Source organism: Lupinus angustifolius, chromosome LG08, assembly GCF_001865875.1.
Source record: "Lupinus angustifolius cultivar Tanjil chromosome LG08, LupAngTanjil_v1.0, whole genome shotgun sequence".
Taxonomy (NCBI): domain Eukaryota; kingdom Viridiplantae; phylum Streptophyta; class Magnoliopsida; order Fabales; family Fabaceae; genus Lupinus; species Lupinus angustifolius.
In genome coordinates this window covers 18637067-18653577 of record NC_032016.1, presented here as the reverse complement: position 1 = coordinate 18653577, position 16511 = coordinate 18637067, and the positions used below count along the sequence as shown (strand labels likewise).

The 16511-nt window shown below is 35.2% G+C and overlaps 2 protein-coding genes across 3 annotated transcripts in view; one reads left to right on the top strand and one right to left on the bottom strand.

The window, feature by feature from the left end:
- Nucleotides 1-2705, top strand: part of LOC109354980 (dynamin-2A-like) — a 12781-nt gene extending 10076 nt beyond the window's left edge. For both annotated transcript variants that reach the window (XM_019597844.1, XM_019597845.1), the window contains 2 exons: nt 432-601; nt 2093-2705. In XM_019597844.1, the coding sequence (XP_019453389.1) occupies nt 432-601; nt 2093-2331 (409 nt within the window). In that variant the 3' untranslated portion in view covers nt 2332-2705. The remainder of the gene's footprint in view (nt 1-431; nt 602-2092) is intronic.
- Nucleotides 6768-7880, bottom strand: LOC109353962. Its single transcript, XM_019596314.1, has one exon. It carries the CDS (start codon nt 7878-7880, stop codon nt 6768-6770), a length of 1113 nt encoding a protein of 370 aa, XP_019451859.1.

The window sequence follows — 16511 nt, the reverse complement described above, 5'->3', positions numbered from 1 at the left end:
AGGTGGGATTCATTGTTAGAGGGCAGGGAAGGAAACCTTGCCCGTTAAACCATACCTGGGGTGTTAAGATTAAATGGTACTTAAATGTACATGATCAAATTAAAAAAGTCACATAACTCTAGTTTGTAAGCTTGACCGTTCATGCAAGACAATAGCTATCTAGACTTGATCTTCCCACCCTCACATGTACACATCTGTGTCAGTGTGTGAATGTTTCAATATTGCAGACACTTATTTATACTTGTTGCTTCAATTTAAGTTATTGTATGATCATTTTATAGCAGGAGTACTGCTCAAAAAACACTGCTATGATTGAGGGTCTGTGTCTTTATTTGCTTATGGGGTTGTTACAATTTTGTGGATGCTTATTTATACTTATTTGTTGCAGTGGTTTAACTTATAATGAACGCTTTGATATCTTCTGTGAACAGTGCTCAAAGCAATGCTAAGATTGAGGAGCTGCTTGTAGAAGATCAAAATGTCAAGCATAGGAGAGAGCGTTACCAGAAACAGTCCTCGCTTCTCTCAAAATTGACACGCCAACTGAGTGTTCATGACAACCGTGCATCTGCTGCCTCTGGTTGGTCAAATGGTAGTGCAGGTGTGTATGCAAACTACTTTCGTCATTTACATATTTATTGGATGGGTGAATCATCAGTATTCATTTTATTTTATGTATTAGAGCATCTACTTTTTCTTTAAGTTTCATGGTTGATGACTGAATGTTATCAGTAATGGAGATTGGTTTTATTATATTCTTACATTTCTTGTGTATAATATGTATATCATAGTTACATGGTGCGTGGTACCGGTTCCACTGCACCGTATCTTATTCTATGTGGTTCGTCAGTTTTTACATTTTTATTACAAGACTTCCTTTATGATGAATCCGGTATGCGGGACGCGTGGGAACAGTAACAGGCATGGCAGTAGCTACCCGCTGGGTAAATTAAACTCAGCACCTGTACGGGAACCCGCTGACAGCCTTTGGCGGGTACCTGCGGATACAACGGTATCCACAGGTACTTGTTTAGTGCTGTAATAAAACTTCCTTCCAAATTTCATTGAATTGTTCAAACAAAAATATATCCGGATTGCATGAATCAATACTTATCATCTCTAGGGGTCTAGTGGTGTAAGACCCTGCTAGATGCACCAGGATGACCATAAAGGTCAAGGGTTCGATTCCTTAGAGTGACACTTGTTGGGAGGGACAACCATGCACCCCGAAAGAGATTAGTTCCTTACCCATAGGGTGAGGGAATACCCTTAGTAGTACCAAAAAATACTTATCATCTCTAATGGATGTGTGAATCATATTCAGATAATTGAGTTAAATATTCATTATTTCATATAACTCAAAAATCCATTTTAGAAATCCGCATGTAAATGACCCGAACCTATGCGGATTTTACCCGCAGGTATGGTTCTTTTTCTTGCCTTAACTAGGTACACAATACATAGTGTAAACGACGGAATCATGTAACTATAGTTTATATTGTGTACTGATTGGATGGATCAGTTTGTACGCATTTGTTTTCAGAAGTCAAAAAATATTTTTTGTGTGCAAGGTGGTGTTGTTTAAATGGGATTTTGTGATCGGGAAAAGAAAACCTTCATCTTTAAGGATGTTTCCTCACCTCTGAATTTGTTACGGGTTAGAATTGTGTTTGTAGTTTTACTTTGGTGTTTAGCACTTGGTCTTTTAAAGGTATCAGTATTTCAGATATGTAAAGAGACTGGGTAGCTTTTCTTTGTCTCGAATCCAAAAAGATTGAGCTTTTAGGTGAAAGAACAGGAAGGATTTTATGTCTATACTGACTTGTTTTAGGAGTCTCCTTTCTTTGTCTCTTGTTTTTCTCCTTTACCACCCAACCTTTTATATTCCTATCTGTTTCTTATTCTAATAAAATTTCTTCTTTTATAAAAAAGTACTATTGCTATTTTCCCTCTTTTAAAATGAGTTATATTTGTGAAACTGATTCTTAAAATGTTTTGCTTTCCCGGTTAGTAGTAGTTCCCCCTTTTGGCATTTCTCTCTTTCCTCTTTGCCATTGTATGTACTAAGTTTTTAAAATAATTTGTTTTGCAGAGAGTAGTCCAAGAGGCGGCGGTGGAGCGAGTGATGAATGGAGATCTGCCTTTGACGCAGCTGCCAATGGCCCTGTAGGCCGCAGCGGTTCCATGAGATCTGGATCCAACGGTCACAGTCGACATTACAGTGATCCTGCTCAAAATGGTGACTCAAACTCTGGGTCAAACTCCGGTAGCCGCCGTACACCTAATCGATTACCTCCTGCTCCACCTGGTTCTTCCGGCTACAAATATTAAATAGATGGGTGATTGCAGACCAGTTGACTATTCATGTTTTGATACATTTTTGGAGGGTGAGATTGCTCTCGCCCCATTTCATGCCTTTGAGGATAAGGTCATCTCGATTCTGTTTCTGCCAGGATATTTAGGTGATAAGAAATGTGTGTACATAGGAGACTTTAGCTTATTAGTATATTTTTCGGCTTGTCTCAATGTCGGAAGTATGGTATCAAGGTGGACTTGAATACCTTGTCAACGTTTCTCTATTCAATATTCTTTCCTTTTTATAGCTTTTAGTGTTTCCTTTTTTGTTGTTGAACTTGCACTCATTTTTGGATGCGACAGATGTAATTTGCTTATATGATTATGCCATCTTTGATTGGTTTATAATATCATCAACATTTTGTTATAACTTATGGTATCTTTTCACTCTAAATAAAGAATTAATCTCTTTTGGAGTGCATGATAAAATTAAACTTTTGGCTTAGTAGAATAAATAGGGATCCAGTGGTTATTCTTGTTCTGATAAAAATAAATCCATTTCTTTTGTGACACTTCCAAAGTTGATTGTTAACCTAATGTTTTTTTTCTTCGTTTTTAACCTCAACTTGTGCTGTGCAAATTTTTTTATTAGATCTCCCATTGCCGAATTTCAATGTATTTTTTTTCTTCTTCAAGTGTAGCCTTGTATTTGTATAGAGTGTAAGTTACCCCATCCGAAAAATTATTCTGTAAATTATGGTTTAGAAAAAAACAAAGAGTATTGTGGGACTGTATAAATCATAAGGTTGAACAAGCAGATAACTAAACTAAATGGTTTCTTAACAATATATAATTCAAAATAAATAATATAAGATGTGGACACAATTATTAATTTAAGTTAGGAGGTTTTTTCCTACAAAGTGTGTACGCCACTTCTTCCCTCACTTTTTCTTACAACATTATCTATTCTCTTCTTCACAATGTTAAAAAGAAGTGGGTAATGGACAACATACGTATTGGTTTTAAATTATTTTTTGGACTTTTAACTGAACACATGGCAAACTCCTAAATATTTTGTTTCCCTCTTGAAATATTTTCCTGCCATGGAGTATACTTACATTACACACCTTACCTCATGTCAATTGATGTATGCGTACGCCCTGTCAAAACGGGCTACTCAGACGGGTTTGGGTTAACCTGCATTTAGTTTGGACTAAACTGGGTCGGGCTAAAATGCATTGGTGCAATTTGTAAATAACAAATTGTAGTCCAAATCTGGTCTAAGCGGGTTGTGAGTTATGGCGGGCTGGCCCGCGTGAAATTAAAAAATAATTATTTAAAATTTAATGTATTTAATATTTTTTAGAAAAAAAAAACAGTAACACAATAAATTATAAATATAATAAACTACATAAGACTAACATAATAAACTACAAATATTATCATTACTGCATTATGAACCGTAAGTGTTTCTCCATTCCGCTAAAACCATGGTATGCTTTTAAGATGACCATTAACATTCGAAAGATAGAGAGGAGTGAAGCCATCTTGGTTGAGTTCATATACAAATTGGTTCCTCAATTTTATCATTTCTTGCATTAAAGGAAGGTGGCCTCTCATGTGAAGAGAATTGATTTTTCTATATTCATTCAAGGTATTCATTCAAGGTGTGTACAACAAGTATATATAGAGAGCCTTAATGATTGAAACAACCAGATTCCTATAAAGTAGGAATGATGAGATTTTCCTATAAACTAGGAATCATAAGTGCTAAGATTACTCATATTTTTTAACTACCTTAATTGATTCCTCGTGGCAAGGGATTTGATTTGGTTGGATAATGATTGACTTCATTACACCCCCGCAAGATTCGGTCACCACTGGTGACATCTAGCTTGTCTCTAAGTGGAACAAATTTGGCTTTAGTTAATGGCTTTGTGAGAATGTCTGCTATTTGATCTTTGGTTGATATGTGAGCTATTGTTAGCTTTCCCATTTGAACAAGTTGGCGAACAAAGTGATAGTCAAGGACAATGTGTTTCATGCGAGAGTGAAACAATGGATTAGGGCATAGGTAGGTGGCACCAATATTATCACAAAATAGAGTAGGAGTGTGTGGTTTTATGCCAAGTTCTCCAAGAAGGTTGAGCAACCACATTATTTCAAGTGAAGTGTTGGCAACTAATCTATATTTGGCTTCTGTGGAGGATCTAGCTACTGTTCTTTGTCGTTTGGACAACCATGAGACTGGATTTCCACCAAATTAAATGACAAATGCAAAGGTAGAGGTTTTGTCATCCAAATTCCCTCCCCAGTCTGCATTACTAAAGGCATGTAGTGTTAGCTGACTTGGTTTCTTGAGTGTTAAGCCATAGTTGAGTGTAAGCTTGAGATATATGAGTACACGTTTAAGTTGTTGAAGATGAGTTTGAGTTGGTTGGTGCATGAATTGTGAGAGCTTTTTGATTGCAAAAGACAAGTATGGACGAGTGAGTGTGAGGTATTGTAGTGGACAAGTCTGAAACTTTTTGCATTTGCTGCAGAGCCATCCCGTAGCTTGAGGGATGTGGATGTGCCAAGAGGAGTGCAGCTTGGCTTAACACCTGCCATATTGAATTTTTCCAAAAAATCATGAATGTAGCCATGTTGAGTGAGTAGAAGACCTTGTTTAGATGGAATGAGCTCAAATCCTAGAAAGTAGTGAGGAAAGCCAAGGTATTTGAGTGAGAACTTGAGTGATAATTCTACCATGAAATTTTGTAGGAAGTTGTTGTTGCTTCCTGTTAAGAGTAGATCATCAACATAGACCAAAAGGAAGGCTTTAATTCTATTTGTATTGTAGATGAAAAGAGAGTTACAACTGAGGCTAGTTTGAAATCCATATGAGAGAACAAATGCTTTGAATGATTCATGCCAAGTCCGAGGTGCTTGTCTCAGACCATAAATGGCCTTTCTGAGTTTGTAAACATGATGAGGGAAATCATTGTGCACAAATCTTATTGGTTGTTGCATGTAAACATGTTCCGTGAGAGAGCCTTGTAGGAATGCATTGTTGATATCTAGTTGGTGCATAAGCCATTGGTAAGGAAGAGCAAGGGTGAGAAAAACCTTAATGGTTTGAGGTTTAACCACTAGTGAGAAGGTTTCTTTGAAGTCAATGTCAGGTGTTTGTGTGAATCCTTTGACAATTAGTCTGGCCTTGTATCTTGCAATTGTACCTTATGGATTTCTTTTGATTCTAAACAGCCACTTGCAGCCAACTAAGTTCTCTGCTTCCTCCCTAGATACTAGGGTCCAGGTACCATTGCTCATGAGTGCATCAAATTCTGCTGAGCAAACTTGTCTCTAGTGAGGAGTTTTGAGAGCTAGAGTGACTGTAGAAGGTTCAAGATTCTCTAGTAGAACATGTTTTGTGGCAGTGAGTATTTTATTGGGCTTGAAGATGTTGTGTTGTGATCTGGTGGTCATAGGATGGCTTCTGTTGGATGGAATTTGAGGTGGTGGATTGGTAAGGCATGTCTAATTTTGTGGAGATGGTGTTGGTGTTGGTGTTGTGGTAGTGGGTTGGTTAGTGTGTTGGATGTCAAGAGTGTATGGTTGTGCTATTTTGGAGGGGGATGGGTATGTGGTATGTTTGAGAGGAATGATGGAGGGAAGTATAGCTTCAGTGACAAGAGCAGGGTGATTTGGTTTGGTTTGTGTGATTAAGGAGGCATAAGGAAAAAAGTTCTCAATGAATTGTACATGTCTTGATATATAAACTCTGTTTGATAGAGGTTGAAGACAAAGATATGCACATTGATTTTGTGAGTAGCCAAGGAAAATGCAAGGTAGGGATCTATTTTGAAGTTTATTGTGTGTGTAAGGCCTCAACCATGGAAAGCCTAAGCAATTAAAGGAATGGAGTTTGTTATACTCAGGTGCTTGTTTGAACATCACTGTAAAGGGGGTTTGCATTTTTAGCTTAGCAGTAGGCATTCTGTTGATGAGATGTGTAGCTGTGAGGAAAACATAGGACCAAAATTGAGCTGGTAGGTTGGCATGGTGTAGTAGGGCTCGACCCGTTTCTACTATGTGCATGTGTCTTCTCTCAGTTGTGCCATTGACCTCAGGTGTGTGAGGTGGAGTTGTGAGATGAGTGATGCCTTGCGAAACCAGGAAGTGTTTCAATTTTATAAACTCCACCATTATCAGAGAATAATATCACAATTGGTAAGTTAAAGTACTTTTCAACAATAGCTTTAAATTGAACAAAGATGGAAAATACATCTGACTTATTTTTTATTGGGTATAACCAAACATATTTAGAGAAATGGTCAACTTGAACTAAGTAATAAAGAGAGCCATCTAAAGACTTGGTAGGAGCAGGGCCTCACACATCAGAGTAGATGAGTTCCAAAGGTTTATTGTTGTGAATATGATGACTTGAGAATGGTAGTTTGTGACTTTTGGCACAATGACAAGAGGTGCAGTCATATGTGACATGAGCTCTTATTGGAATAAAGTTGTGGTTTGCCAGATGCTTTATTATTTTGACTGAAGGGTGACCTAGTTTGTGATGCCATATTGAAGTAGACAGAAGACTGGTGAGGTGAGCATGAGGTGAAGCAGTGGTGTTGGTGGTTGAAGGTAGATGGTAGAGGTCCTTGGAGTAGTGGTTGACCAAAATTCAAGTCCTTAACAATGAAGCAATCAGAGAAGAATTCAATAGAGCATTGATTAGTTTGGCATAGTTTAGAGACAGATACAAGATTAGTTGTTATATATGGAACACATAAGACTTGTTTAAGAGATAAAGATTTAGTGTTGGTTGGTATTTTAGTGTGGCCAATGTGAGTGATTTTCAAACCTGAGCCATCTCCAACAAGGACTTGATCTAATCCTGGATATGTGTTTGCCAATGCCAATTGTTGCAGATCTTGAGTAATGTGGTGTGATGCTCTAGTGTCCATGATCCAACTAAAGTTCTGCATTGGTGGGTGATGAGTAGCCATGTGCACTGATGGTCTTGGTCCATGCTTCTTAGGATAGCCATTAATATTGTAACATCTCTTTGCACTATGGCCTGGTCTTTCATAGAATTGGCAGATGACTTGTTTGTCGGAATTGTGTGAGATTGAAGGTACTAGAGCATTGAATTGAGATTTATACCTTTGCTGCCATTTGAATCTTATAACTGCATTTGCTATAGGTACTAGTGGGTTGGATTGCTGTTGGTTATCACGAGATAGGATTGTTTCAAAATCCATTAACTGCTCATGAAGTTCAACATAATTGATTGGAGTTTCTCTGCTACATAATGCTGCAGAAATTTCTTTGTAGTCTGCACCCAGACCATTTAATGTGTGAATAACTAAATCGGTGCTATCCAAAGGGTTGTCAATGATGGCTAGCTCATCAGCAATAGCTTTGATCCCTTGAATATATGTGGTCATAGGTTGTGTGCCTTTGGTGAAAGTAGTGATGCGTTGCTTTAGGGCCATAATACGCACTCTGAATCTACTTGCATACATAGTTTTAAGAGTCTCCCATGCCTGTTTGGCAGTTTGAACCGTGCCAAGGTGGGTAACAATAGTTGTAGCCATAGATGAGATAATTCCATACAGGATGACCTGGTTCTGACGAATCCAGTGAGTGTATGCTGGATTGATGAGGGTTGAGTTTTTGTCCAGGTGTTTGGATGGACAAGGTATAATGCCAGTGATGCAGCCTAAGAGATCATATCCTGTTAGAAGGGATATGAATTGTAAACGCTATGCTAGATAGTTGTCTCCATCAAGCTTGATATAGAGTTGAGAGCCAACATTGTGAACAACAAGTCTATCAATGTTGCTGAAGGGAGTGTTGTTTGGAGTGGCCTCAGTTGCAGATGTGGAGAAACTCATGATGTTGTGAATAAGACATCAACTGTGGATCGGAAAAAAATGTAGTTATGCTTATACTGCTCTAGATACCATGAAGAGAATTGATTTTTCTATATTCATTCAATGTGTGTACAACAAGTATATATAGAGAGTCTTAATGATTGAAACAATCAGATTCCTATAAAGTAGGAATGATGAGATTCCCTATAAACTAGGGATCATAAGTGCTAAGATTACTCATATTCTTTAACTACCTTAACCGATTCTTCATGGCAAGGGATTTGATTTGGTTGGATAATGATTGACTTCATTACCATGGAGGACATGTATAAAAGACTTTGGGCCTTAGCCATTATAATAATATCCATAAAAAACATGTATTCTCTCATGATATATGATTAGCATTCTCAGTTGCATGTTCAACCAATCTAAGGTTCATCCCGTTAGAAAGGTGAACTCCACTAAATAAAGTTTTGATACAAGTTAAAACTTATAAAATAAAAATAAGAATACTAATAGAATGAAGGTGTAGATGAATGGTATTATACAAGAGATACTTGTTGTGATGGGCAAGAGTAAAACATATAAAATAATTAAAAGACCTTACATAACTTTAATATGCTAAACAAAATAGCATGTCAATAAGAATAAATGGGTAGCCCGAACCCGCCCAGGCTACCCCGGCCACTTCGGGCTAAAAAGCTCGGATCTACGAAAAATTGCTAAATATGATATTTGTGAACACCCATTTTTGTCAGACCCAGAAAAAACTCAAAAACATTTTAAAAAATAATAATAAAGTGACTTTATTTTAGTAATTTTTGAAATTATAATATTAAATAAATAAAAAAATAAAACTATTTTTATGAACTTTTTATAATTAGTTTTTAGATTTTCGAAATTATTAAATTAATTAAATTATAGATATAGAGAATATCCTTTTAGAAGCTTCATGTTTCAGAAAAAATATAAAAATGAAAAACAAAATAATAAAACTAAATCAATATTGTTAAGATTTATAAATCTAGGTGATTAGGTTAACCAAAAATTCAAAAATCATAAAAATAAATCAATATTGTTAAGGCTCCTAAATCTAAGTGATTAAGTCAACAAAAATTAAAAAATAATAGTAAATATGTTATGTTAAAGTTCCTAAATCTAAATGATTAGGTTAAACACAATTCAAAAACAATAATAAACATGTTATGTTAAGATTCCCACATCTAAGTGATTAAGTTAACCAAAATTCAAAGTTAAATTAACTTAATCCATAAAAAATGATTTTTCAGCAAAATAAAAAATAATAACAAAAAAGTAGGATCTAGAAACTCACATGCTTTTCGAATTTTCTTAAGAAATGAGCCTCTATGAGCCCATATCTTTTTTCTAAAAAAAGAGAGAAACAAAAGTAGAAAAAATATTTTTCTAACTATTTATTTTGATTTTTCGAAATTTTAAATATTAAACGAGTAAAAAATAATGAATATTATTGTTATCCATTTTTTATATAAAAAAAAATCAGATTAATTAAAATAATTAAATAGATAAAACTCACTAACAAACTTACATAGGAATTTCAAAAATCTAAAGAGATAACATTAAACGGGGTGGTCAAATCTGGTTTGTTAAAAAGAGGTTACGAGGTTTATCTAAATGATTTTTTAATACCCCAAAATTTGGACTCGGTTAATGTAATTTTTACTATAAATAAAGGTACTAGGATCAATAAAAAATGACACGAGAAACACTAAAAATGTCTAAAAAATACTCTATCAAAAAAGCCTTATGCCATAGTGAGACAGAGAAAAAAGGTCACATGCATAACAACACCATACACTTGTCATCATGTCGTTTTCTGGCCGTTGGATTGGCTTACCACGTTCACTGTTGCGTTGACCATAGTATCCGTCAATCATAAGGTGAAACGTGGCCCGATTTCATTACAACCGACCACATCTGATTACTACGTCTGGGTGAGTATGTGATCCCCTATAGGCGTGTTCATACCAAGGTGTCATGCACCCTCCCACTCGTCCAACCGCATTGCGCCACATGTCAGTGCACATCTTGCTACAAAGCCTCCTCCAATCTCCTGTTGCCACGCGTCTCGCACACCTGAGACAAGTTACATGTGATCTAGGCTCCATTGTGTATATTTATTATTATTTCAAATCAGGTTTTCTTTTGTTTATTTATTCTAATATATTATTTTGTGCACCATAATGTCAATAATTAATCCCTAAAATGAACTTGGTATAAATAATTCAATAATTATAAAAATCTAATAATGGCAGTATACACTAAATTGGAAAGTTTTAAGGACAATGGGTAAACACCAAAAAAATAAAATAATCTCCTCATTTTTAATGAATAATTAGTAATCTGTGTTTTACATTTTTTATTTATTTTAGTAATTGATTTTTCATTTGTGGGCTTTATTTAATTATTCACCAATTAATCAATACAACATAAGGGTCTTAAAAAAAATTAATTTAATAAACGATTAAATGATAAAATAAATCACTTTGGTGCATCCTTTAATTGTATCAAGTTTTATTGTGGTTATTTGACAATCTATAAAAAATTCTTTTTTTCTAAAAAAATTTACAATCATATTTCAATTAAAATTTGAACCTTTTTTAATAAATAAAATATGACAACATTATATTTTTTGAATGAAATAATTCTAGGAATTAATCAAAGACGGATAGAAGGTCAACTTAGATGCTTCTTCCTTCTCAACTCATATTTGAAAGGTCACGTTATACTGTTTCTTTTCACTCGATTAATTACCAAAATAAGTCATTTTCAATTAAATTAACAATTAATTAAAACAATTTTCATAAATACATAAAAACAAATATTTTCATTAATAAAATATGTCAACCACATAAAGAATAGAGAGACGGTTGCCCTGGGGCTTCTTTCTTCTCAACGCATCCTTCAGACGGTCGCGCTACGCCGCTTCTGTCCTTAATTAAAATACTTAACCAACAAACATTTTTTCACTAAAGAACTACGTAGCCTAGATTCTCTATCTAATTGGAGGATACATAAGACCAAAGTTCATCTTATCAGACACAATAATAAAAATAATTTAATCATTTTAATAATTAATTAAATAACCAAATTAAATTTAAAAATATTAGTCATATAATTTAATGAAGGGTACCACCTAAGGCGGGCGGGTAGGGTGATAATACATTCCCTACTCTATAATTGACTCCCGAACCTGTATATCAAAAATCCAAAGCCCAATGTAATTGAGCTTAAAATATTTTTCTACATTTTTATCCTTAAAATGTAGCGACGACTCTAATAAAGTCGTCTAGCCGAAAATCGGGATGCAACAACTGACGACTCTTTTGAGAGAGTCCGACTCATAATTTTTAAAATATATGACTAGTTTTTTAATTTTTATTTGGTTAATTTTTTTTTTTTAAAATAAGACAAGTTGTAATTATGCATTTGCTATTAACTGTGTATTGTTTTATAACTTTTATATGGTGTGATTAGGGTATATTTCTTATACACAAATTGTTGACACTCACATATGTCATACACTTGAGTATTAGTGAAATATTTTTGGATAAAAGGGACACTAGCTTCACTGGTCATGACCTTTGCCATTTTTCTAAGTGTTAGTGACGTGGACCACTCATATTGTTACCAAATATTATGAGTTAGCCACTCGAGTTGGGCTATTGTTTCTAACCGCATAATATTTGAGTTTATCTTGTGATGGAGTTGCAATATGGACACCTTATAGGGTGTATAGAACTTGCTAAGGCGTCCACTGTACCTTAGAACTCTATCTTAGGATGTTGTTCCTTAGATAATAAAAAAACTTGTAGGTATACATATTTGGAAATTTGGAAAATGTAGTATGTTATATTTTATCGCATCATTTAGGATTCTTGTCCTTCAAAATAAAAAACCCCCTCATATTATTTGTATTTCATTCAATAATTATCCTTGAGGGGAATTCATATTCCCCTAATAAGGAGACTATCACAAAAATAAATAGGGCCATTTATCTTAGCCCTAAACTAGCCTGAACGATAAAAAATATAATTTCAAAATTACATATACATATTTAATCATAATAATGGCTAAATCATCCCAAATAGGGCCCATCGCCCCAAAAGAGATGCACATGCATTTATTCTTACATCCTCCCATCACATGCATCAATGTTTAATTAATTTCTTCCTTTTAAAAATAATAGGTGAGTTTTGCATTAAAAGAGAAACCTTTTCAAACGCATAAAGAATGATGACCACTAATGATTCTATCAGCACATCAACCCCCAAAAAGTTTACAAAGTTAGAATTGCCAATGACAAATTTGGGTTTCTTGGTTGAGCAAATCCCTAAGATACTAGATGACATCAAAAAGCAATGTAGGGATAATTATTTGGAGTTATTGGATCTTGTTCTAGTTCAAATTTGTCCCCAAGACCTCGAAGTAATGCAAGTCTTGATTCAACTCTAGAATCCCAAGCTTCAGATATTTGAGTTCCCTAATCTTGATGCGGCTCCAACTATGGAGGAGTATGAAACCCTTCTAGATATTCCAGTGGAGAGTAGGCTGAAGCTATACCAGTTCACAAGGGGGCAAGTGACTAGTGAAAGCTATATAAAGAACCTTATCGACATGTGTCTAGAGGCTTCAGATTTCACATAGCAAGGAGGAGTGGGTGGTTTGAAATGGCACTTCTATAAAAATCATATTTTGACAATGGTAGATAAAAAGAATTGGGCCATGTTCCAGCCTGCATTTGCTTTAGCAGTGTATGGGCTAATCCTCTTTCCATTTATTGGCGACCTGATGGATCCAACAACTATAAATGTATTTAGCTAAGTCACCAGATTCAAGGTCAACCCTATAGCTGCCATTCTGGCAGAAACTTTCTTGTCCTTCCAGAAATATCAAGAGGGTCTTCAGAGAAATGTCAGCAAAGTTTGAATCTGATGTTGTGTCCAGCTTCTACATGTATGGACTCTAACCCATTTCAAACATCATAAATCTGGGTTAGGGTCTCGCTATCCTTTAAGAAGGTTCCTCAGCACCTATGTCGAGGACATGCCACTACTCAAATGGAAGAATTTGTTCGAAGAGGTCACCCCAAGAAACTTTTCCGAGAAGTGTTGTCTATATGATCATCATCAGCAAGTTTTGTATTCATGTGGAGAGTTCCAAAATCTAGTGTTGATGGGGTCCAGAGAGTGTATTACTTTTACACCTGCCTTGGTACTAGGTTAGATGAAATGAGGAGTAGTTCCCATATCTGATAAGCAATTGGAGGGTCACTACTTTTGGTATAAAGATGAAGGATCATCTTTAGAGATGGTTCAATCTATAAGGAAAGCTTTCAAAGAAATCAAGTTGCATGGTCAAAAGGAATTGGGGGAGCATAAGACATTCTATTCTGAGGAGTATAAGTCATGGAGGACTAATAGGAAGAAGAATGTCAACATACCTTCACCAATGATGTACAAAGTCAAAGGAGGTCCCACACAAACTAAAGTCCTGCTCAAAGGGAATATCAAACTACTAGAGGCCCAACTTCAAGAAGTTAGGGATCAAAATGAAATGAAAGACTTAGCTTTGGAAAAGTTTAGTAGCACCAATTCTGAGCTCAAGGAATAGATTAAGAGTTTGAAGAGACTATGCTAACATGTGCTACAAATTCGGTAAGGTTGCCAGGATGAGACAAAATAGGGTGACGAAGGAAGAAATGAGGGATCTAAGGGAACGACTTAAGGCCCAGGGGCATGCTTTGAAAAATAAGACAGAGGAGACAACTAGAAGAGAACTTGAGCAAGCTAGAGCTATAATCAAGGAATACTAGATGGCTCTTGATCAATCTCATAGGAAGGGGGATGATTACAAGAGATGTCATTGGATCAACTAAAAGAAGAAACCATGGTCAGGGAGACTCAACTAATGGATCAACTGAAGGACTTGATATAGTCATATGATCATCTAAAAGGGAATCAACAGGTCGGGGAACATAATTGGAGAAACACTTTGAATGAATGTGAAGGAGAGAGGGAGCAATGGAGAGGAAGATGACACAACATCATTGAAGGGTTTGGAGACTTCACAGATGACTGGTGGATAACATTTGAGGAAGCCTGACAAGAATTCCATATTGATGAGTGTGAAATTATGTTACACGTGCATTGCATTTAACTTGCATTTTAGGATATAATTAAGACTTTAAGATTGTTTTTAGCTTTTATTTCTCTTTGTTCGGATTGACCTAGTGTTTTTGGCTATGTTGTGTAGTTTGGATGGAATGAAACTAAAAAGAGTAGAGATTGGGTGCAAGAAGATGGAATTGGGTGTTGTGACTATGCGAAGACCAATTGAAGGGTCAAAGGAAGTCATGAATGTTATATTTTGTTCCTATTTTTTAGATTTGTTTTGTTGGGCTTAGCCCAATGTTTTGTAATTAAGCTAAATGAGAGTTCTCCCTCAAGGAGGAAACACTTTACACTTTACATTACAATTCTCTAATTTAGAATTTGGGATTATCTTCTCCATTATGAGTGAGTAATTCTCTTTATTTCTAGTATTAGGGCTATTCCCTTTAACATTCAATAAACACTTGTTGTTAGTTATATTTCATTGAGTATTGTGATTTGAATCATTAAACTGAGTTTTATTAGTGTGAGTTGTTTGGCCGAAAAATTAAATCTCTTAGATATATCGGGGAAGGATCGAGAGGTGAACCCAACTACCCGACCATTCCGTTATTCAAACTAGAATCCTAATTCACGAGAGTAGTCTTATGATTCTCGGAGGTTTTTGGAATTCACGTTGGGTTGCTACGAAGCGATTGGGTAGAAAGATCCAAGTAAATGATTTGATTGATAATCATACCACGAGAGTAGGTGCAACTTCAATTGAGTACACGTGTCGGAGCTCGAGAGAGAATGACACATATCAAAAAGCAATTCACCCTCACAACTTAAAGTTCATGAAACGGAGCAAAATAAGGATTTGCGAGTGTAAATGCGGTAACCCTTATCATGTGAACTCTTCCTAAATTAGATTTCAATCCATTTTAATATTTGCATAATTATTCTTGTCAAATATTCAATTGTTTTAAATTCACTTTTAATTCCTCTTTGAGTTAAGTATAAATTAATTGTTATAACTAAAGGAATTTTCCAGTCCTCGTGTGATCAATATTTTATTACTTGACGATATAATTGTGCACATGTGATTTGTCCTATCACATATGTACCCAGATACAGAGATATGCCCGGCGATGAGAGCCATTTTCAGCAGCTACACTCAAGTTCCCAAAAAGCTTAGACGCTAGAGAAGGGAAAGCAATGTGGGGTTCTAGTTAGGATTACTTAGTTTTTATCTTTTTATTTGAACAAATAAGGAATGGAGGAAATCGACATATGTGATTCCCCTTCCTTGATGACATTTTGCTTCATTATAATAAATGTTCCTTATTTTCGAATTTCTCACCCAAGCAAAACTAAAAAAAAAAGCAAATAAAAAAGCCAAAAATAAAGAAGAAAAATAAAAAAGGAGTTCTAAACCATACAAAAGACACAAAAATGTTCTACCAATATTCTAAAGGTTGTTGTCAACCGTAAACAAGCTAAGAGACTACACTCCTTAGTCATTGGGACATGAGGGTCTATAATTCTAAAAAGAGGTTTTGATGCTGCTAGAATTAAAGATGCAGTCTTGGTCTAAAAATATTTACTCTAAAGATTGTTATCAACCACACATGAGCTTATAGACTATGCTCCTCAATTCCCAAGTGTGGGGGTCATTCATATAAAAATGCAAAAAGGGTTTCTGATCGAGGTCGTACCCGATACAAATAATATAACAATTAAATCTGCAGTACTAGGAAGTGACTCCTAGGTCGTTTCTCAAGGATTATCTTTCAAGCAAAGTATCAAACATCTTATACTCACACACAATGGGGTTTTTGTTGTTGGATAGTATGAACATAAATCAAATTCAGAAACAATAGTTAAACAATGTAATAAAACGGCTAAATACCTTTGATTCGTTTGTTCACAACTCAATCCTCGGTTTCAAAAGATTATTTTCAGATTCCAACCATTAACTTCCGAATTTGTTGAGAATCAATTAACTAAGCGATAATCAATTCAAAGTTCCAGAACCTAAACATCAAACTAAGCAAAATCAATAAAAGCATGAAACGATTAACAAATTCACACGAACTAAGCATTCATGAACTAGAGAGAGTAAATCAACTAAGTGAAGATAAACTCAACCAACCAGTTTCTAAGCAATGGCATTAAGCAAACCATATTCAGAAAAGATAGAAGAAATCAACAATAAAGA

Bases quoted from the DNA above. Each gene is read 5' to 3' on its own strand.
- LOC109353962 (XM_019596314.1), bottom strand. From the start codon at position 7,880: ATGGCTACAACTATTGTTACCCACCTTGGCACGGTTCAAACTGCCAAA.